Genomic DNA, 24,637 nt, shown 5'->3' with positions numbered 1-24,637 from the left:
CTTTGTTTCCTCCACCATTTTTTCATGTATTTTTCCATTGTCTTCCTTTTCCCACCCCGCCATCCTTGAACTCTGTGCAGCTGTCATGTTAGTTTAGAACTTCTGGGTTCTCAGAAATACACACCCAGGGGGATGAATGGACCACGAGAAACCCCATCCTCTACATGTTTTGTCTGAAGTTGGCCCAGCAATTATCTGTTTACCTCCAAGGCTCAGCCCAAATGGCATTTCCTGGGTAACCCTGCCTTGACTGAGTCTCGTTTCCTTTTTTCCGGCAGCTGTCATGGACACATACCCCATGCCTTCACCAGCACTTTTCTTATGGGGGACTGCAGCACCAGAGGTTTATTCATTTATTTATTTATGTTGATTTATTTGAGACAGAGAGTGAGAGCACGAGTGGGAGACAGAGAGGGAGAAGAAAGCTCCTCACTGAGCCGGGAACCTGACACAGGGTTCAATCCCAGGACCCTGGGATCAGGACCCAAGCCAAAGGCAGCCACTCAACCCACTGAGCCACTCAGGCCCCCCTGTACCAGATATTTAAGTGCCTGACCCTCCCGTGACAGGTGCCTTTTGAGGCACTATCTTTGTACACTTTTCCTCTGTACTTTGCTCATCTGTCTTGCACGCAGTAGGTATAATGATTTCTGAATGAAGGAAATGAATGCAATGAGTCTGGGCTTCAACATTCATGTAATGGGCTTACTCTCCATGATATAGGGGTAGGGGTGTGTATGTATGTGCAGAGGCACAGGCAGTGGTACAGAAAGAGAGAGAGAGAGAGAGAAATAAGCCCAGAGAGGCAGTGTGGTTAGAACATCACAGCAGCCAACCAGTCCAAATCCAGGTGAAGAGGTGGGAGACAGGGGTGAGCATTTCCTGCTGGTCAAGGCATTGTTAACCTTACAAATAAAACTACCAGTTATTTTACCAGCTGAAAATGGATTTATTTGAGAGTAACAGAATTGCAATCCACATAAGCAAGCTTCAACAAAACCATAGGCAAGTCCAGCAAACAAAACAGAGCAATGTTATTGTATGAAGGAGGAGGAAATCGGGGAGGATTGTTTTGAATAAAAGTCCATTGGAGAGAAGCCAGAGGAGTTCAGGTTGATGACAGTTGGTCATTGGCTGAGGTGCAGGGATGGACCATTTCTTGTAGGAGATGCAATGTACATCTTTCCCTGTTGGCACCTGTAGTTGATGATTCTTTCCTGTTGAGGTTCTTCTGTTAGAGATCTGTAATTGACAATTCTGGTAGTTGACATTGAGCCACAAGTCTCCCCCTACCAGCCTCCCCTTCTAGCACTCTGAGCCCGCTTTAGTTAGTTTCCCTTTATTACTTTTTGCAGTATAAAGTGTTACAACCACTTTGGAAATACTAGATAAAAATTCTATTAGGAGAGGGGCACGTGGGTGGCTCAGTCAGTTAAGTGGCTGCTTTTGACTCAGGTCATGATCTCAGGTCCTATGATCTAGTCCCATGTCATGCTGGGCTCAGCACCCACTCCCCATGTGTGTATGCATCCTCTTTCATAAATAAGTTAATTAATTAATTAATTAAATCTTTAAAAAAAATTTTACTGGGAGAGTTATTCTGCCCATATCCTCCTGTATCCTATTTCTGTTTCTGCGTGGTCAAGTTTCACCCAATGCGGAATGGGGACAGGGGAAACAAGAGACCTGAGGAGTTCAAGATTTGACTCAGTTCAAGATTTGAGCACAAGATTTCTTCTTTTCTTTAACTTATGGTTATTCAACAGACAGAGGATGTGTTGGTTTTTTTTCTTTTCTTCTTTTTCTTTCTTTTTTTTTTTTCCTAGAGAGAGACAGCCAGGGTCAAGGGCACAGGAGGGGCAAGGGAGAGAGAATCCCAAGCAGGCTCCACTCCCAGCATGGAGCTCAATGCAGGACTTGATTCCATGACACGGACAACATGACCTGAACTGAAATCAGGAGTTGAATGCTTAACAGACTGAACCACCTAGGCACCCTGAGCACAAGATTGTTTCTAACTCAGCAACTTGTGTCAAACTCCTAGACTTGGGAAACTTTACTCTAGTAAATGTATTCCCTATTGCCTTGAATCAACTTCTAAAAAATTATTGTTCATTGTTATTATTATTATTATTAAAGTAGTATACACTCACATAAATTATTTCTAAGAAAAAGTGGATAGGGCCATTCATAATTCCATTACCCATAGAAAATCATAATTAATATTTCTTATGTAATTTTTTCCTTTGCAATTGGGAAGAAAATGTTACAGAATGATTTAATTGAAGTATTATCTAAAATTTTCAGTCTTTTATATATGTTTAAAATGTATGAAGTACAGGGTGCCTGGGTGGCTCAATGAGTTAAGTGTCTGCTTTCCACTCAGTTCATGATTGCAGGGTCCTGAGATTGAGTCCTGCTTCTCCCTCTGCCTCTGTTGCTCCCCCTGGTTGTACTCTTTCTCTCTGTCAAATAAATAAATAAAATCTTTAAAAAAACAAAACGTATGAAGTGATATAGGAGTGTGCAGTGTTACATCGGACTTCTAAATTTCTTAATAGCAGGAGAGTGTGCATAATTCAACAAAACAAAAGCTGATTGCTCTGTGGTTTAGTTGAAGTCAGAGAGTAGTCTCAGTCATTTCATAATTTGAAAGTATACATTTTTAAAAAAGATTTTATTTATTTATTTGACAGAGAGAGATCACAAGTAGCCAGAGCCACAGGCGGCGGGGGTTGGGGGAACAGGCTTCCCGCTGAGCAGAGAGCCCGATGCTGGGCTTGATCCCAGGACCCAGGATCACGACCCATGCTGAAAGCAGAGGATTTAGCCCACTGAGCCACCCAGGCACCCCTGAAAGTCTATATATTTTAACTGAAAATATTGATAAGTGACCATTTGGTCTAAATGTTTTCCTCTTTACAAAGTGTATTTTTCTGGGGATGCCTGGTTGGCTCAGTTGGTTAAGTGTCTTACTTTCAATCTTGGCTCAGGTCTTGGTCTTGGGGTTGTGAGTTCAGGCCCCGTGTTGGGTTCTGCATTGGGCATGGAGTCTATTTAAAAAAAAAAAAAAGTGTATTTTTTCTAACAGTAAATAATTTGTTCTTATCTATAGAGTGGTATGTCAAAATCATCATAGTTATATTCCTTTTGACATTAAATGTCCATAAACGTTATGCAATTTGGCAAGCAAATCTGACAGTCCTAGGTCCCTCCAATGTTTTGCAGATTAATAATGATAACTTTGTTCTTCATCAGCCTAGTTGACTATATCCTGAATTCAGAGCTGTGCAATGGCTGTTGGACATACCTTTAGGTAAATTTATTTTTGTAGCAACTGGAAATTAAAAAAAAAAAAGACAAAGGCAGTAGTTTCCACTTCACTGAAAATAAAAGCAATATTTATCTTAAGAGTAGTACTCATTACACTTTACATTATTCTATTTAGATGGCAAGCTATTATTAACAGGAAGCAAAGTGCTATTCACAGCACATGTTCCAGGGTCATCATTAACTGTGCAAGACTAGTGCTTTTGTAGCCTTTCAGACATATGCTCCAATTTGGCTTGGTTATCCCTGGTATTTTCTAAGCTTGCTCGATATATTTTAGGATGTAGATCTCAAACCAAAATGATCTTTCTTATTTGGAATTGTCAGGTCCATGTTATATCAGTAGTTTTGGGGAAAATCCATTTAAACAGTAAAACTTAACATTTTCAAATTTCATAATAATGACAGTAGAGCCTACACATTTAATTATCTTATATATGGCTCATTTTCAATATAAATTCAAGCATTTGGGGACATTACCACAGGACATATTTCTTGGTTCTATATCTGGAAAGGTATGTTTCATACAGACTGAGAAAGGGTACAGATCTATAAAACAAAAGAAACTAAAAGAAATTCTAACTATCCCTCTTACTATTCAAATTATACTCATAGTCCTAGCTGATATAGTAAGGTCAGAAAGAAGGAATAAAACTGTTATTACTTGCTGATAATACAACTGTTTAGCTCCAAAGGCCAAGGGATTTTGACTTATTAACTCTAATAACTGATTTTTTAGAACTAGTAAGGGAGTTTACTAAGGAAAGAATAAATGTCCAACATACAAAAACCAATGCCCTTTCTATAGGTCAGTCATAATCAGTTGAGAAATGTGACATCAAGATTCTGTGCACAGCAAAAAAAAAACACAAACTAATAAAATACCTAGGAATAGGGGCACCTGGGTGGCTCAGTCAGTTAAACATCTGCCTTCTGTTCAGTTCATTATCCTCTAGTCCTGGGATCTAGTTGGGGTAGGGCTCCCTGCTCAGGAGGGAGTTTGCTTCTCCCTCTCCCTTTGCCCCTCCACCCCCCCCCCCAAGTTTGTGCTCTCTCTCTCTCTCTCAAATAAATAAAATCTTTAAAAGAAAATCTAGGAATAAATCCAAAAATAGAAACATACAAGGCACGTAATGAAACAATTATAAAAGTATTAAAGAAGTAAATTCTAAGTAGAGAGCTTTGTATATCATTTTTCAGGTTGAGTTGCCTAAATATTACATAGATGTCAGTTATGTATAAATAATGAAATCCCAACTGAAGTCCTAAAGGACTTTCATGGAACTTCTCAAGCTGATTTTAAAATTCAGCTGAATCCCAGAACCTAGAACAGTGCCCTGCACATAGTAGAGGTGTACTAAATGTGTGGTGAAAGGGGTGCCTGGGTGGCTCAGTTGGTTGAGCATCCAACTCTTGATTTTGGCTCAGGTCATGATCTCAGGATGGGATTAAGCCCTGGGTCAGGCTCTGTGCTAAGTGAGGTTTCTGCTTCTCTCTCTCTCCCTCTGTCCCTTCCTGCACTCACTCTCTCTCAAATAAATAAATCTTAAAAAAATGAATAAATAAATGTGGGTGATTAAATAATGAGTGAATGAACAGGTTCAATAACTACCTATATGCAAATGACTCATATATTTGTATTTCTACCCTAAAGTCATTCTCTGAGCTCCTGACCTGTATATCTAATTGCCTCCTTACTCTTTTCACTTGATTAGCAAGAAACCAATTTAGACTCATTATGTTCAAAGCATAATGTACTATCGCAAATCCTTTCCTCTACCAGTCATCAAGATGGGTAAACTAAAAGCAGGGAGTTATCTCTAACCATCCAACTGTCCATTTGTGATTATCTAAATCATCACAAATCCCACTGAGTCTATCTGCTGAATTTTTCTTGAGTCCATCTGTGTCTCTCATCTATAGTGCCACCACCATCTGCCATAATTTCTTCCCCATTCTGGTGAATAACTTCCTAACTAGTTTCTTCTCCTCAAACTCAGTACTTTTCCCTCTGCTGCATTCCTACCTCAAAACAATGTCATGATTTTCATTGCTTTTAGGATTAATTCCAAGCTCTTCATCATGGCTTACAAAGTTTGGCCCAGCCTGGTCTTCCATAACATTTGCCCTCCCTTCTAAGCTTTGGCAACAATGATCTTTCACCTTTTGAAACATGTGACGTTTCCTCCTGCCACAGGGCCTTTGTATCTGCTATTCTTTCTGCCTGGAATCATCCCATTTCTTCCTTATCCTAATTAACTACTTCTTAAGATCTCATTGCAATCATCTTTTTCTTAGGTAAAATCCTCCTGATTCCCATTATACTCTTACATCACTCTGCTACATAGCTCAAATTAAATTTACCCTTATGTGGCTGGTTTTCAGACTTTAAGTTCAATCAGAACAGGGGCAATGTCTTTTTGTACTTGCTATGGTGTCCCTAGCTATGGTGCTAGGTCATGAATAAATGAATAGAAAAATGAGACTAGACAGAGATATGTGCACAATGGCTTGACATGGTCAGCAAACAATAGCTCTTCGTTAAGAGAATGAGGAGAAACTTAATCCATTTCTAAGTGAGTAAGAATCATGGCTCAGAAAACCAACTGCAAGTGCTTTATATTTAATTTCCCATTTTGAAATTGTTTCTACAGAAGAGCCCAATATTTATGTCAGTGTCTTACAATGAAAATAAACCAGAAAGGATTCAAATATGAGAAGAGAGATTCATCCATGCAGATAATCAAGATTTAATTTGTAATAAAAAATGATGAAGATATTTCTCATGATGCTCAATAAAAAGCAAAAAGAATATTTAAACAAGAACTTGAATTCATCTGTGTTGTAAAGACTTTGGTTTCATGTGCCATAAATATAAAGATAAAATTTTCCATTATACATCATCATGTAAGAATAGCCTAATTTAATAAGATGTTCATGCATAGTAAATTCCTAAGTAAAATAAATAAGAATGGCCGATAGTTTATATTGAAAAACTGATAGAAAAATTTTTGTTTTAGTTTTAAAACGTTCTTTAATTTTGATGAGTAACTTGAGAATTTTCAAGTTGCTTATATAATCATAGATTCATACTTATTTCACATATATTTATTCATTTCTTATAGCCCAAAACAATTTTTAATAGGAATAAAGAGATGAAGAAATAGCAGTTTTGATAATACTTTAAGCACTATTGAGATCAAATGTTAGTAATTTATTGACACAAATTAAGTGCATTTTTCTTAGTTTCAGGGAATATTTAATTCCTTTGCAATGAAATCACTACTCCATACTCATAGATATATCTGATACACTGATAAAAAGTAAAATGTAGTACATTTCTCTATGTTTCTAGGGAACCAAGACTGTCCGGGAGGTTTAATAAATATGCCCATTGTGTAGTCCCTGACATAACCCAAGAGAATTATAAGATTATACCCAGTTAAGTTGCTAAGCTCATATGAAGACTTCTAAATTAAGCAAATGATTGAATATCCTTGTAACCACTCCAACCAAGTTTATAAATTTGTAATTTTGCCTTATCTCATTTGAAACTTTAAAGCATTCTTTTATTAGTGGGTTTTGACAAATGTATAACGACATGTATCCACCAGTGCAATATCGTACCAAGTAGTTTCACTGCTCTAAAATCCACTGTACTTTGCCTATTTATCCCCCCAGTCTCTCAGATTCATTTGCGTTTCCTCTGTATCTGTTCATGGCTTGGAAGCTCATTTCTTTTTATCACTGAATAATATTCTCTTGTCCTTCATCTACTGAAGGACATCTTGGACCCGTCCAAGATTTTTTGTCCCCCCCTTAGGTGAGACAGGACTGCTGGAGAGGGCTGGAGGTGTGTATTTCCCTTTCTCCCCGGAAGGACATAGGGGACTGGAGATTTTCTCTTCACTCAGGTAGGTGTGCCTCTGATAATATCCCAGCAGGTCTGATAAAACAGACTGAAAATCAATACATGAAACCTTGTTTAGAATGGAGTCAGGAGGTCAGCAGGGGGAGCTCTCCCCAGCCTGCGGCAGCTTGTCAATTGCAGATCCAACAGGAAGAGCTATACCTTCGGAGTCAATTCTACTTCAGCGTTACTTTACTACTCCAGGAGGAGTAAGAAGGGTTCTTTTCTTCCCCTGGCAACAGCCCAGCCAATGAGAGTTGTCACAATCAGCCAATGAAAAGCCATTATCCTTCAAACTCCGAGTGTACTCCAACGGTCTTTTTGTTTATAACAGTCTTTGCAATTTCTTCTTCCTGTATAGAATACTTTGCTTTGTTCTGCTTCCTTGACTGTGATTTTGCCTGGTTTTGGTACGTGGCTGACATGTCCCAGAAAAATGCAGTTCTTCACTATTTCCACTAGCCCATTTGCTAGTAAAATAACTGGCAATTTTATTTTTAAGGTTATCAGGCATTGGTAAATTAATTTCTCCTGAGGGCAGGGCTTGTTAAGAAGAGCGGTTTCCACATAGTTCCTTTTCCCCTCTGCCTGTTGAAAACACAAGGGGATTTTTCTTCGATATTCAATGTTAGTACCGAGTAGAGCTCTGGAATGGGGTGAGGGGTAAAACCCATGGAAGTGTGACTTCCCCTATGACTCGGTCCACCTATAGATTTTTGTTTGTTTTTAATTTTTTTTATAATTTTTAAAAAGATTTTATTTATTTGACAGACAGAGATCACAAATAGGCAGAGAGGCAGGTAGAGAGAGAGAGGGAAGCAGGCTTCCCACTGAGCAGAGGCCGATGCGGGACTCGATTCCAGGACCCTGAGCCGAAGGTGGAGGTTTAACCCACTGAACCACCCAGGTGCCTCTGCCCCCGCCCCCCGAGTTTTTATTTCTCAGACTTGTTCATACTGAGTGGACAGCAATTCATTAATTACACTTCCAGTTCTCCCACCTTGGCACTCATTCCCGTGGTGGTTTCTGATTGTGGGTTTCTTGTCTGATAAACTGTGATTCTCTGTATCTGTCTCCAGTTTTGGGAGTAGCTGTTTGCCCTATGACCTCACTTCTCTGATGGACTGTGATACTGATGATTTATACTAAGAAATATATTTGGTCTAGGTCCCCTGTCTGGCACAGAGCTCGTAAAACCCTTGTTTTCTAAGCAGTGAGAGGTAATGTGTCTTTTGTTATGTTAATAGCATGACTTTTGGACTCTACCTCAGGATGGAGGCTGATAGCCAGGAGAACCAACCAAAAATTTAGGTATGGAACTTCCGGTCCCACTCTCTGACATGTGGGCTGCAAAAAAGAGCTGAAGATTGAATCACTCATCTCCAGTTGATGATTTAATCAGTCATGCCTATGTAATGAAGCCTCCATAAAAGCCTTCTGGGTTAGTGAGCACATGGATTTGGGGATAGTAGTAACTCAGAATATTGAAGCTCTGGGCCATTTCCTTATACCTTGCCCTATGCATCTCTTCGGTCTGGCTGTTCCTGAGTTACATGTTTTTATAATAAGCTGGTGACCTAATAAATTCTTTGAGTTCTGTGCGCTGTTGTAGCAAATTAAGTGAACCCAAGGAGGGATCACTGGAATCTTTGTTCTGTAGCTGATAGGTCAAAAGCAAGGTGATATCCTGGTTTTGCCAATGGCATCTGAAGTGGAATGGGTCATGCTGAGGAGGGGGCAGTCATCTAGAACTGAACCCTTCAGCTTTGCAATCTGATGCTACTTTGTTTTTTTGTGAGCCTTCTGTTTGACAATTTATTCTCAGAACCTAGAACAGTGCCCAGAGCCTAAATAGCTGTTGAAATGAGCATTAAAATGAAGAGACTTTTTTTTTTCTGGTTTGTCAAGGTCACACATCCCATCATACAATGGTCACCTTATATGGAGGGGCTGGAAGGGAGGTCAGTCGGCACAGAGTACAGAAGGTATAACTGTGGCGGACACGCGTTCCCATGGTGGAGCTTGGCTCTTCCATCACAGTTTGCAGCCTGGATGGGGGCAAATCAGCACACCCCCATCTGGTCCAAGGAGGACTGGAGGAGAACGTGGTCACACTGCCCTGTGGGCAGTGTAGCCCTCACAACACCTTGACTGCAGACTTCTAAGCCTCCAGAACAGTGAAAAAATGAATCTGTGTTGTTGTAGGCCACCAAGTTTGTGGTAATTGATTACGGCTGCCCTAGTCAAGTCATACAGAGTCCACGTCATGGATGCTTTGTCACAGGGTTTGATGGCAAAAGGCAGAGACAGGAGTTTATCTAGTATTTTATATTCTTCACACTTCATCTGTGTTTTACTGCTGTTTATGCATTATAAATCAATAGAAGTGTACCAAACTGTACCATTAAAAGCTTGGGCCTGTGGAGCTAGTTAGAAAACTGAGACCATGAAGAAAGGCAATGCATTTGCTTTAAAAATGTAGCTTTCTGATGTGTACATATTTTTAATAATGTATATGAAAAAATAAATATAAATATATATGTGAAAGATGAACTTACTGATAGAAACCATGGAAGGCTTATTATGAAAAATTTGACTACAGAAGGAAGACATTGGCCAATAATGTTTACAAAGTGTTTACCTCATTAATAATTTTTAAAATGCAGATTACTAAAAGGAGTCCATTTTCAGCTATTAAATTGGCAAAAAAATAACTAGTGTTGGCCAAAGTTCGGGAAAATGGGCAGTTCCACGCACTGTGGTCAGAGGATGTTGATGCAACATTTCTGGAAGACTTAATAATGAAGACAATGTACATTGATGGTCTTTCCATTTTAAATAAATACTTGGGCCCAGAAATCTTAATTCTGTTTATTTATCCCGAGAAAATAATCAGAATATGGGAAAAGGATATATACAAGATGTTCACTGAGGTTTTGCTTATACTGGTACAAAAATTAAAACAGCCTGAAAGTATACAAATAAAAGCTCATTGACTAAATTATGGTAGAATCTCTACAATAGAAATTTCCTTAGGAATTAAAAATGTTGTAGTAGTAGGATATGTAGTGATTGTACCTGTTTATGATGTTCGTACATCGTATGGGTAAAAGGAACAGATTATAAAACAACACATTTTGGAAAAGTATATATACGAAACAAACTGAAAAGATGCACGGGAAATGTAAACAGTGGTTATTTCTGGGTAGTAGGATGACATTGGACTTTATTTTCCTTGTGTGTGTGTGTCTTGCATACTTTCCTAATTTTCTATTACCACATAATGTTTATGAATACTTTGAATGATTATGAAATAATTTTATGCAATTGCTTTTTAAGGAAGAAAAAGAATATTTAAAAAATATCTCACTGGCTAGGTGATCAGCTCCTTGAGGTCAGGGACTGTGACCAAATCTTTTTTTTAAAACCTCTAATATCACTGACTGTTGTATCTGGCAAACAAAAAGAGGTTAATTAATACTTCTCAAAATGAAATCGTAACATGTCAAACAAAAGCGACAGGGTTAAAATAGGATGTTCATTATAAATATTTTCTCAGTGTGATTTCTTCTTATTTTTTTTTTAAGATTTTTATTTATTTATTTGACAGAGAGACAGAGACATAGAGAGCACCAGCAGGGAGAGCAGGAGTGGGAGAAGCAGACTCCCCTCCCCACTGAACAAGGAGATCTATGTAGGACTCAATCCCGGGATCCTGGGATCATGACCTGAGCTGACTGAACCATTCAGGTGCCCTCAGTGTGATTTCTTAATAGGAAATTATCAGGTTATTTCATTTCCCTCTAAAGTCACAATTTATTGCAGGTAATGGCATAGCACATATCTGCATTTTTGGGGGCTGGCGGCCTGTTTTGTGAGTGTTACTATAGCCTTAATAATGAAGTATATAAATTTTCTTGCAATCTAAAAATACAGGCTTATATTGGGTTTAGATAACATTTAAATTCAACCTTTTTAAAAAATATTTTATTTATTTACTTGACAGAAAGAGATCACAAGTAGGCAGAGAGGCAGGCAGAAAGAGAGAGAGAGAGAAGCAGGCTCCCCGCTGAGCAGAGAGCCCGATGTGGGACTCGATCCCAGGACCCTGAGATCATGATCTGAGCCGAAGGTAGCGGCTTAACCCACTGAGCCACCCAGGCGCCCCTTAAATTCAACTTTTGTAGGTGAGGGTCAAAAATTCCCAAAGATTATGGGATACCATAGCTGCTAAGTAGAAACATTTAACTACACGATACAAAAAATTATAAAGATACCAGAGGTTCACATTTGCCTTTTCTTCCAGATTAAGAGATAGATTTATTTAGACAGCTGAAATAGGACCCTGTAAGAGATGTTTTGTCTCCTTGGCTGTTTCCCCCAAGATTATCAGAAAGGAATGAATAAGCTAACTGATTGGATGTTTGACAGAGCCTGCATACAGGGCCTGTAAGAGATTTTTGTACATGATGCTCTTACATAATAACCTGCATAGTTTATGTGACTGTAAACAATATAACTTTAAAGTTGTCCAAAGAACTGTTCACCATTGTGATGAATATAGGATATGATAGATCTTACAGAGGTATTTAAGTTTTCTCTACTATCATGTGAATGCCTAACTAGATTTGATTATACAAACTAAGTGAGCTCAAGGACACAAGGATAATAAAAGATACTAATAATATGTAATTTACATATCTTGGGTAAAATACTTCACTGTTATGGTTGATTTACACTATCTAATAATGTAAAGATTTTTGAAATATAGTACAAATGGAAGAATTAAGGAATGGGCTGTTTATAAGACCAAATAAGTATTTCGACTTAAAAGACTCTTTTCATTTGCTTTACTTTTCCAATTTTTTCTTTGCTGCCAAAATCCTAACCTTTTTTGATTGATAAGATGCTAATCCCGTTGGATACTTAACGGCTCAATAAACTTGACTGTTGCCTGTCCTGTAAGTACCATAAAAGTGAGCAGCTGTCACTGACTTCATTCTCTTGAGCATTACTCTCCCTTTCCCTTTCTGTAACTATCAGGTTCCTGTTCTGTCTCCTAAGGAAACTCGTAATGCAATATTTAGACCTCAATTTTATTTTAAGTCACGAAGCAGTGCCTGAGGCTTAACTTGGTTGCTGTTTTTTCTTGTCATTTATTTCTGTCAAAATGAGTTCCTCTGAAATTATTTTCGTCAAGAATTTTCATTTCAGGGTGCCTGGGTGGTGCAGTCGGTTAAGCATCTGACTCTTGATTTCAGCTCAGTTGATGGCCTCAGGGTCGTGGGATTCAGCTGTGTGTCAGTTCTACACTCAGTGAAATGTCTGCTTGGGATTCTCCCTCTCCCCCTCACCTTGCTCACTCATGCTCTTTCTAAATAAAATCTTAAAAAAAAAAAAGAACTTTTATCTCTCGTTTTACCATTTGAGTTTGAATGATGATTTCGTTGAACAATTAAGGAAGTGGGTTTTTTTTTTTTTAAATCATTTACAGTATTTTCTACTAAGGATTTACACAACTTTGGAAAATGACTTTACGAGAATATTTCAGCAATATTAAAAAATGAGAGCACTGATGTTTCACCAAGGTATGTAACTGAATTTTATGGCAAAGCTAAACATGACAGAGCTAATGGCTGTCATGGGAAGTAAACACTCAGCCTCTAAGGTCAATTAGAGAGATTGACTGTGGTGTCCCTTTGTAGAGTAACTTGGAAATGCAGTAGAAAGCCAAAGAGACCCAGGAGAATTATACTTCCATGTGACATGCTTTCTTAATCAATCTATTTTCTTTTCTTTTCTTTCTTTCTCTCTCTTTTAAGATTTTATTTACTTATCAGGGTGAGGGAGAGTAGGGAGAGGGAGAATCTGAAGCTGACTCCACACTGAGCACAGAGCCTCTCTCACAAGTGTGAGGTCATGACCTGAGCTGAGTCCTAGAGTCGGATACTTAACCGGCTGAGCCACCCATGTGACACGCTTCTGTATGTGAATGTAAAAACCCCACAGTGAACATGTATGATAAAGAACACTGCCTTTATGTTTGGAGGCGTGGTGGAAATGCAGAGGCATGGTATCAAGAATGCTTTTTTCCATTGTGTGACCGAGTTTTCAGTATGTAATTATAAATAAGCGTTTGTTCCTGCCTTTATTATGTCTATTGATGTGTAACAAATTACATCCAAAACTTGATTAAAGATTTATTATCTTTCAGATTTTGTGGGTCAGGAATCAATCTGGGAGTAATTTAGCTAGGTTCTCTGCTTTAGGGCTTCTTGAGTGACTGCGGTGGCGGGGGCTACTTTTGAGGCTCGACTAAGGAGGATATGCTTCTAAAAATCACTCTTGTGGTTATCAGTAGGATTCAGTTCCTTGTGGGCTGTTGACTGGAAGTCTTTCTCAGTCTCTTGCTATGTGGGCCTCCTCATAGCTGGTTTCCAACCTGGCAGGTGGTCTCCATCAGGGTAAGTGAATGAGAGATCCAGAGAAGACTGTCATTTTACAATGTGACATCCCATCACTTCTGCTGTATACACATTAAAAGCCAGTCATTATGTCCCATGCAGACCCTAAGGATGCGTTACCGGGAAATGAGATCAGGGAGCCTTCTTAGAGGCTGCCCATAAGCATGCAAAATATATTCCCATACTCCCCATTTTCCCAGAAGTCTCATTGCATTACAATATTAGCTTGGAGTCCGGAATCTTATCACTGGAACCAGGTCAAGGTGGGTAAGGATTCTCTTTAAGTACAGCTTCTGGACCTCCTCTCCATCGGTAGACCCAAGAAGCTAATGGGACAAGTCATCTGCCTACCACGCCCAACATACAATAATAAAGCAGGCATAGGAGTACTGCAGTAAGACATTCCTGTTCACAGGGGGGAAATGGAGACTCAGAGGAGTCCCTATATCCAGTGCCTTGGGAGGGGAGGGGATAATGCAAGGGTATGAAAACCAGGAGTGAGGGAGGGGTCACTGGCGGCCATCTTATAGGCTGCCTACCACACTGCCCTTCTCTTTGACTCTAAGGAAAGAAAGAAGTAAGGTTTAAGAGCAGTTATTTTATGAAGCATGAAGTGCAGCTGAGTTTTCAATATATATTGCATTCCTTGTGAGTTTGTATTGGATTTTTTTTCTTTGGCTCTGGGTAAAAATTCTTTTGCATTACAAGAATATTGGAGGAAATTGCTAAAAGTTCTATCTCCTTCTGTCATGGCTATAGATCCGATCACAGACTCTTACAGATTGTTTAATTTTCCTAAAATTTTCAAAACATTTTCCTAAGGTTTAATACAGCATCTGCTATAACTCCATACGTATTCCTCAAGCTACATTCTGTATTTCTTCTTCAATTTATCAATACATTGATTGCATTTGCATAACATTCAAATTACATTCTTTGGTGAAACATCAGTGTCTCTACTTTGACTATGAGAGCTGTTTTGGTTTCTTCTTTACACTACTGAGTGAACTAGAGAAATAACTTTTCCACTTCTTTTCTCTATCTGCTTCGTTACTATGTAAGTAATTTTTTTCATAATCACACTTTTCTTCAAAATAACACAAATGAAGAACTGTGATAAAAACTAGAAATTATAGATAGGTTAGGTTCGAAATCAGTTACTTGACCCTTGAATGATAGTGCCTCAGGTAAAGAACATTGAAATTTTACTAGATGTATAGTTTGAGCACTTCTCTTGATTGAGCAATATATATTAGGTGCTTTGTGATACTCTGGAATCTAATTTTACACTTTAAACATGTTTAATAACTACTAAAAAGTATACTAAGTATAGCCAAACCAGAGCATAGATTAGTAAAAATTTTTTTTAATAAATTAGGAAATTTTTAAATTTCTGCAGATTTTTGAGTGATGGCAAAATAACAATAAAAATTCATAACAACATACCGTGGCATTCTGTGGAAACCCTAAGATACTTTAATATCTTAATAATAATGCTTCTTTTTTTTTTTTTAAGATTTTATTTATTTACTTGACAGAGATCACAAGCAGGCAGAGAGGCAGGCAGAGAGAGAGGAGGAAGCAGGCTCCTGCCTGAGCAGAGAGCCCGATGCGGGGCTCGATCTCAGGACCCTGAGACCATGACCTGAGCCGAAGGCAGAGGCTTTAACCCACTGAGCCACCCAGGCGCCCCTTCATATTTTTAATATTCTATGGTATTTCTAGTATTTCTACTTAAGAATCATACTTTTCCCCCATATATAAGTATCTCTATAATTTTATGAATAATCTATCCAGATATGCAGAATATGGGGAGAGAAAAAAATATACTCATTATTTTTCTTAACTGACATCTGACTAGGTTTTTTGTTTGTCTATAATATAAACATGCTGTGCTATCAGTTTTTATCCTCAATGACATATGAAAGATCCAAAATCAAATTGGCTGTCTCCACAGCCACCTGCAGGCCACTAAACTTAGCAGTAAAACAGTCCAGGGTCAGGTTGTTGGATGAGCCTATAGCTTCATGTGGAAGGCAGGTTTGTGGTGCAATGGGATGCTGAGTAGTCTTCAAGAACGACCAGTGGAGTTCTTCCTGGCTATTGCATAGCCCACAGCCACATCTTGAAAGCAAATCTGGCCAGTTAACAACAGAGGGAGACTCTGCCTGACTGGACCAACAGTGTCCATACTTCATGTCGGTAAGAACTTCACCTCCATCATGTTCTAAAGAGCCAGCGACAGATTCTAATGCACGGCAGAATGCTTCAGTGAGTAGTTGAAGTTCTGTCTGAGTATATCCATCATCTCTGAGAATGCTTTCTGGTTCATTATAAGTCTAAAGAGTAATAAAACCATTGAAAACACATACAGAGCAATATTACAAAAATGTTTCTCAAAAATAAAATACTTCATCAGACCCTTTCATCAAGTTACTATTTATGTTCAGTTTCCTTAGGGGTTCAGCAAGATGCTAATAGCCACATATGGATCAGCTGGCCAGGCGATTATTCCTTAATCGGAATAGTATTATAGTATAAATATAGTATAAATATATGCTAGTCGTGGTATCAGAATGAATGAATCAGAATAAACCCCATCATCAGCTTCCTTTGAATGACTGCCCAGTTGTGCTCCCTCAATATATGATGGACAAGACATAATGCATATATCACAGGTTTTTATACACACAGGAGGAAGTTCCTGAAGGCTAATGTCCAAGTGAAATATTTATAGTTGGCAAAGTGTTTGAGATTTGCTTAAAATTAGAATACGCATAATTATTAAGACAAAAGCCATTTAGGGACATGTGTAATTTTCATGTCAATGTTTTAAAAATAAATAATTCTCTTTTAATTAAGGAAAAGGTAATATAATTTTAAACATTTTTTTGGTTTCACCATTCTGAAAAAGTTTCTCCTGGGGCACCTGGGTGGCTCAGTCAGTTAAGCATTATGGCTCAGGTCATAATCTTAGTGTCCTGGGATTGAGCCCCACATAGAGCTCTTTGGTCAACAGGGAGTCAGCTTTTACCTCTGTGTTATCTTTCTCTCTCTCTCAAATAAATGAATGGAGTATTTAAAAATAAAAATAAATAAAATAAAAATAAAGAAGTTTCTCCTAGCAATTTCATGATAGAAAAAGTAACATATTAGCAAGTTAATAACTGAATGATAGTTAAAACCCATATCCAAACTATTCCAAAGCAGCGGCTGCTTTTTTTTCTGCCCAGGAGGTGTGAACCAGATGAGACCATCTATACTGTACGTACTTTTCCCATATTTTCAATGCTGTATTGTTTCTTCAAAATCCTACTCAAAAACAGTCCTCCTCCAAAAAACTTTTCCAGTTTACTTAATTCAATTTGCAGACTACATTATTGGCATTCAGCATCAATACATAGGCACTGGTTTTGGTTTTCATAATGTATATTCTGATAACTTTTCATGAATGGGCTTTATCATCAAACAGATTTTTTTTTTTTTTAAGATTTTATTTATCTATTTGACAGAGATCACAAGCAGGCAGAGAGGCAGGCAGAGAGAGAAAGGGGGAAGCAGGCTCCCTGCTGAGCAGAGAGCCCGATGCGGGGCTCGATCCCAGGACCCCGAGACCACGACCTGAGCTGAAGGCAGAGGCCCCAACCCACCGAGCCACCCAGGCGCCCCAATCATCAAACAGATTTTAGATCATTTTGGGAAACAGGGTTTCTGTTTCTTCCTGTGAAAAAACGTTTACTTTTTCTCTAATCCTAGTCAGTCACTGGAAGCTCTGCAGTTGCTCTCTCTTTTTCATTTTTAAAGGTAAGTGTAGGGCTTGAACTCACAACTCTGAGATCAAGACCTGAGCTGAGGTTAAGGGTCAGATGCTCAAGACTGAGCCACTCAGATGCCCCCTGTAGTCTCTTTGGGAACAATCCTGACCAGAGAATCAACTGCAAATATCTGGAAACCACATACCTTTTTGTATCCATTTTCAAATAATGTAGGTCAGTATTTATGATATAATTAATCAGAACTATAATGCACTAAATTTACCTATCATTGGGATATAGTTTCCTACATGAATAAAAAACATTCTATTTGATAGAACTTATAAATAGATACCAATTTAAAATTATAATAGAATCTAATACTTGGAATACTTTATTAAATGAAACTAAGTCTTCTCTTGATAGTCCAGAAGGTACTGAAGTATTTTGTAGAATCTTAACACTTTCACTATGACTATCAATTATGATTATATCATAGCAGTTGAAATCTCTAATACAACCTCCATTAACAGAATGCTCATTTCAAAATGCAGTATTTCAACAATAGTCAAAGAGTGTGGTTATTTGGTGAGAGGATGGATTAACAATAATCATTGTGATAGAGATATTACCTTATATTTGCAAGTGTTATATTTCTCATGTGTTTTGAAATATAAAATTTGCATGAGACTAGTGGCCTCAGGGTATCATGATTTGGTTTATTATCTCATAAAACAAATGTCCCTGAGAATTCAGATCTTCTGAGCAGGTCCATGTAACCTACCTTGTGTCTGATATATGCTGCCAAATGAGTTTCAGTACAGCCGCCTCCCAACAAAACACATGGTTCCTTGATTGTTAACTGCAAAACGTGCAGTGCGGTTTGACACGTGAGCTAAAAAAGAGACGAATCATCAGAATCAGACATTGCCATCAGGTTCACAAAGAAATATAACCATGTTTTCAAGGGAACTTAAATAGCAGACTTAAAGAGCTGGATTTTAATTACAAAAGAACAAAACCTGTGTTGCCAAGTTTATAATATAACGGATACATTTTGGAATAATAAAGATTAGAGATTAAAGAAAAATATTTTAGCCAGATGTTTGTTTCCATGCCAGATTAATAGTATCTCTCTTATGCACTTAGCTCTTCAAACTAAGATTCACAAATGGATGGCCTCAAAATAACTGGGTCAGCAAGGTTTATTATTTCTACTAAAAAAAAAATGATTTGAGTCTAAGTAAGTTAGCTATATACATGCTTTAGAATTTCTTTCGAGCTGCTATGGAATTAATAACAGCTACAACCCAGTAGTAATAGAAAGAAAAACACAAGAGACCTTTCACACTTACCAAGGGTATATCCTTGAGTATATATGAACCTTTAAGTTTGTGATCAATACCCATAGGTTATCACTTCTCTTATAATATGTAAGTTGCATGTGTTACTGCTGGTAGAAGACGACAAACTCTACCAAGAGGTGGATGATGGGTATGGCTAAGAAGCTCATTTTTTCAGTGAATTATTCATACACGTTAGCATCAAAAAGTACAGTTCACGTTAATTGCTAAGAAAAGGTCACATGTCAGTGACCTTTAGATCGCGTGTAGATACTAGAAATATATTGGTAGCACTCGCCAAGTCTTTTGTAATATCACAGGCAAGTAAATCATCTTACTTGCGACTTTAATTCTGTCATTTTTGTTGTTTTTCCTTTCTAAATCCCCTGGGAAAGTTAGGAAAAACAAAAAACATAGGTCACCTCTGTGAAAAAACCTATCGTGTCTGTCCGACTATTCAATCCCAGCTTCAGCTCCTAAATAATGAAACTGAGTCTGTGACCTACCTTCAGCTCATCCCAGGCAGTGTCATTTCTGTTGCAGAGCAGCAAGCTGCAGATAGTTGCTTCGTTAGGAATTAGATGAAGAAAATGTTTGAAGCCAAATTTTGCTGGGCACAAATCTTTCACACTTCCGTAACTACTAGGAGAGATTGAGCCTAGGGAACCAATAGGTTGTGTTCCTATTTTTTGAAATTCAGAAAACACAAAACGTTTGAGTAAAGATGCAACATGCAGTCATTTAAAACTGATTCCAAGCCAATAATAAGTCCCACACGCATATACTTTAGCACGTGAAATACAGAATAAATAACAAGATGCTTCTAAAATCTGTAAATTAAGTGGTATTCTGCTATTAAGATGATACAGAAATAAAGCAAAGCAGAGGTTCTTTTGGTTTACAGACTTCTTTGAACATCTGTTAGGAACTATTTTGTACTCTCCAGAAAAAAAGCACACAAAAATGTACATCCATTTTCTGGGAGCTTAAGAAATTTGCAAGAACCCAGAAAATAATCACTGAACGATTAAACTTCTTTGAATATCCTTCTTTTCTTCTTGAAGCCTCAAAGAATAAGGAGTACTTGAGTAGTCTGAAATTTAAGGACTGGAAAAACAAACAAACACACACCTATTGGATGTGTTACTTCACCTGGACGCAACAGACAATCTGTTGAAGTGAGAGGATCTTGCTCTACTGCTTATGGGCCGTGGACATGAAGCAAGTCACTCATATCATTTAACTTTTCAGGGCGGGCCTCCCCATAGGGAGATAAAGCAAATCAAATGTTCAATGCTCTGTAACCATGACAAGCTTCAAACACACCAGTGGCCCACGCACAATAACCCCACTACTTAATTCAGACTAATCAAGAGGAATTTTGCCTGAAAGGGGAAGAAAGGAGATAACATTAACCTAGATACAGTAGGGAGGGTAGAAAACATAGTTTACCTAAGCCACAGGCTTGGTATAGTTGTTTTTTTCCCCTTCCTTTTTATCTCAAAAGGTCACTGCTCCCAAGATCCAGGACTAAAACTCCGGCTATCTATACCATGTTCTAGTTATAAGTGGGATAAGCAAGAATTGTGGGGCTATAGAAGCCCAGTGCCCACTTCAAACTATTGTTTCTATGCCAAAATCTTTCACCTTTTAATTTTTTTAGAGAGGGAGAGAGTGACTCTTAAGCAGGCTGCATTCCCAGCACGGAGCCTGATGTGGCGCTCAATCCCACAACTCTGAGATCATGACCTGAGCTGAAATCAAGAGTTGGATGTGGATGCTTAACTGACTGAGCCACCCCATCACTGTTTCACGTTTTAAAAACTGTAATACCCAATATTCACAGCTGGAAAAGTCATGAAAAACCAGTAAATATTTAAAACTATGGGTGTGACATAGAACATCAACAAGGAGTTCCATAGAACTGCTTCCATTATTTCTTAATAATTTCTACTTTGGCAATCACGGGACAGCCTTATAGAAATAGGGCAGTAACCCAGATATTAGGTATTCAGTACTGGCATACATACTGCTATTTGATGATTTATAATAACACTAAAAATGGTGAACTGTAACAATGGCTTAAGTCTGATAAACCTAGTAATCAATCAGAATGGAATGACTGATACGTTGTCAGTGCAATCAAAACGATATTGAAGTGGCTCAAATCACGAACTCTTTACATTATCATGTTTCCTTGGCTGTAATAGGTGAATATCAACCTTAGGTCAGATTTTAACTTGTAAAATACAGTGAATTTCTTGTCTGTTACAATTCTGTATCTTACCAAATATTAGTCAATTCAATAAACCTTTTAGAACACCTACTGTGAACTAGGCCTGTTGTCAGTGCTAAAAATAAAAGACAAATCCTGATTCTCAAGGAGCTCAGCTGGAAATATCTGGGATATTTAAAGCTAGAGCGCATGTGTGCACGCACACATCCACCCACCTACCTACCCCTAATTAGGAATTACTATTTAGGCAGTACAGTAGTGAAGAAGTAGAGAAGTGAAGAAAAAGGATATTTTAGTTGCAAAATTACCTTCTGAATATAATGTCATTTCTACTTGTAAAATTCAAGTAGAAGGATTTTGTGTATAAAGCATGAAAGAGTTTAGGATTATGAAGCTGCTAAATTTCTCAATAATCTAAGATATTTGGGGGGCTTAATGTTTTTAGATTATAACAGACTCTGTAGTCCTTTCTGGGGCTGGAAAATAGAAATTGCCATATAAACACAGAAATTGCCATAATCACTCAATTTTAAGTAAATGAACATTAATGGATGTATTTTTGAGAAGCCAACTTTGCGGGCAGAAATGATACACATGTTGTGAGGTTGGCAGTTTCTAAAATTTTTCAGATGTTAACAGTGACACACACCAAGAATGTCTCCGCTCAAAAAAGACTGTTGATTTATTAACTGTGAGGGGCAAAAGCTGAAGGTGCTTTTTACCTGTCACTTTACTCAGGGGTTCCATCAGAGCCACTCCAACTCTGTCAATGGCAATTACCTGGTGCATACTGAGAAACTGTTTCAAAGATGGGTGTATAACTTTTTGGCACATGACAAGGTCTACATGATCACTAACTAACTGCCTTCCTAGGTTAAGCAACTGCTCCAGGACTGCATTTTCAAGAGAGACCCCGGAACTGACCACCACAGTTCCTTCTCCAGTATCAGAGAGATCTCCAGATAAAGAAGCACAAAAGAGCGCCACCTTGAAGGCATCTGATTTTTTGATGGGTAAGATCTTCATCAGTTGAACTTCTGACATTTCAATAAATATTCCAGGGAATACAGTAGACTCTAGAACTCTGTGACCCTTTAAAGGCACAATTATACTCTTTCCTAAAATGAGGCAGTCTTTGGTGTTTTCTGGAATTGTAAGCAAAAAGGCTTTCAGAACCAAAGCACTGATATGGTCTGTTTCCTCTCTGGTGAGCATACAGGCGGGCTTACTTGTTACTATACTGCGCACCAAACAGAGGAGGGTCTGGGGACTGCTAAAGTCAACTGGAATTCGACAACCACAGGACTCAGACTTGAGGTAACTGGTGCAGAGGCGCAAAAGATGCTGGTTTAATTTAATAACAGTGGTGGGTGTCAAGCCTGTTCTCTGAACATTTTCAATCAGATTGCAGCAAAGAATGGCTGTGAATAAGCCACAGTCACTGAAGCACGACACATGATTCTTTGTGGATGTTGTCAGGATCTTTAAAATGGGATGGGTGACGGGAAGGTTAGAGAGCAGGGCTGACGACTGGGAGGTGGTGCACACGCAGCCTCCAAGGCCATTGTGAACCTGCTTCAGTCTCCCCGAAGGGCCATAGCTCGATGTCAGGATTCCTTTCAAGACACAAAGTGTGGCCCTGACTTTCTCACTTGTCAGTGGTTCACTTTTACACAACGATGGCTTTTTAGCTTCTAAACGAGACATCTTACTTTAGGTGGTTAAGTGGTGAAGACAGTTTTTATTTTGTTAACCATATTTTTCTATTTATTGCATTGTCATGGGTCTTGACACTTAGAAAAAAAAATTATTCTTCAGGAATGAAAGTCTTGAATATGCAGCACTGTGGCTGTAAGATTAAATAGCTCCTGGTTTATGAAGCTAATTAGCATGTAATGATTTAATGACATATTAGTAATTTAGTTCCAAATATTTATTTTTACTTCATTCTTTAATACTCTCTTGTTTGCCTGTAGACTGAGATTTTACAGATTGCTTTGCAGCCCTCTGTATAAAGTATGTTCCAAGGTGGATGCCTATGAAAGACACTCCAGCTACGAGGAGCCAGTTCTTTCTAATCCAGCTGATGTTTTTCATCTCCTCTTTCAATGTCAAGCTCAGACTCAAAGGTGCTTCTTTCTATAAGAAATAGAGGAAAAAACATTTGAGAGAAGTCCAAAACACTTAATAGAATGCAGTTTAGTATTTTGATGCTCTGCTCCCTCTTTAGAAAAAGGAATTACCAACTAGCACAAGCCTCCACAAAATGAGAAATGTAAATCCACTTAGACTAAACAGTCATTCCTTTATTCTTCAATGAATCCCTCCAAGAAAAAGTACTGATATTTGAATGATTTTGGAATGCAGAACAACATAGCTAGAAAGCTTACAGTACAGTTATTTGAATATGATATGCTTCTAGAAAAGAAATGCTATATTATAAAACTCATTATAAAACACTGAGTCTTAAAAAAAAGATCCCAAATGTTTTTATTCTCTTACATCAAGATTTAATGTTTTCTTTCATAACTTTGGTTACTTGGAAACCGTAGGTCTGAACAAAGATACACATACATCAAATCCTGCTGGTAAATAAGTATGAGTTAAAAGAACTGTTAGTTTCCCTACTATAGACACACTCTGTATTGTGTAGGCCATCGCTAGCTGTATAATTCTGCACAGCACACTGTCAAAACCATGTTTTCAATGTTCGGCTAATTTCAAAGTAATTTTCTATAGTTTTAATCTGTCAATCAGTGATTGTCAGTTTTAATGTCCTACAACTGAATCCTCTCCAAGACTTTGTAAATACAAAAACCAGGGGATATGCTATTTGACAAAGAGAAAAATAGGATCTGATTTGTAATTTGATCTCAAAAGGTCTAAATACCATAAAATGTTGTAACAAGTGCACTCATACTAACTTTCTTAACATGGTTGTAAATAAATAGTGTGCCTTGAGGCACAAAGTCCTGACACATTAATAATGTGTGGAAAAAATAAAAAACCTCAGGTCATGGATCTTATCTGTTGAGTTTAGGTGCTTTAAAGGTAAAAGTTCAGCCAATAATTATTTTCAGGAATATGATAATTATGCTAATTCCTTGGACAGTATTTAGCATAAATAAAACTAAGTGGACAACCAGACTACAGTATGACCTGAAGTAGACTATGGCACAGTGTGATACAAACCAAAAAGGTGATGGAAGATGGAAGATCTGCAAAGAACAGGTGAAGAGAGGGAAGGATGTTATTAGAAATGTTATTTTGGTTACCACTCCTCTCCAGGTAAAGGACTATAACCATAGCAACTGGGACCAAATAAAGGGAAAGCAATGATGGCTAGTTTTCTCTCTGCAATAAATCTATAGTCATCTTTTTTTATAAGACGAGGAAAAAAATCTTTCATCTTATGCCAGGAACAGCAAGGTAATTAAATATTATTTCAGTGGTTATTTTAGATTCAGCAAAACCTGAGATATATTTAAATGAAAACTTAAGTTGAAGTGACTTCTATACTTACTTTACATGTTATAACACACACCCACACAAGCCACAAATCGTAATATAAATTGTGATCAAGAAAATTATTTCTCCAGTTT

The 24,637-nt window shown here is 37.9% G+C and overlaps 1 protein-coding gene across 3 annotated transcripts; it reads right to left on the bottom strand.

Annotated features, from left to right (window-relative positions):
• Nucleotides 1-928: 928 nt before the first annotated feature.
• Nucleotides 929-22,748, bottom strand: LOC123926717 (McKusick-Kaufman/Bardet-Biedl syndromes putative chaperonin-like). Of its 3 annotated transcripts, XM_045980754.1 has the most exons (5): nt 21,758-22,748; nt 19,306-19,481; nt 18,241-18,351; nt 15,596-16,043; nt 15,372-15,396 (listed from the first exon to the last, which is right to left on the bottom strand). In XM_045980754.1, exons 1-4 carry the CDS (start codon nt 22,740-22,742, stop codon nt 15,603-15,605), a joined length of 1,713 nt encoding a protein of 570 aa, XP_045836710.1. In that variant the 5' UTR covers nt 22,743-22,748; the 3' UTR covers nt 15,372-15,396; nt 15,596-15,602. The 3 variants fall into 3 exon arrangements, with proteins under 3 accessions (XP_045836711.1, XP_045836709.1, XP_045836710.1); XM_045980755.1 differs by lacking the exons at nt 15,372-15,396; nt 15,596-16,043 and adding an exon at nt 929-1,242; XM_045980753.1 differs by having other exon boundaries at nt 10,098-16,043.
• Between the last annotated feature and the right edge of the window lie 1,889 nt (nt 22,749-24,637).

Source organism: Meles meles, chromosome 16 (assembly GCF_922984935.1).
Source record: "Meles meles chromosome 16, mMelMel3.1 paternal haplotype, whole genome shotgun sequence".
Lineage (NCBI taxonomy): Eukaryota > Metazoa > Chordata > Mammalia > Carnivora > Mustelidae > Meles > Meles meles.
This window is presented reverse-complemented; position numbering and strand designations above follow the sequence as displayed.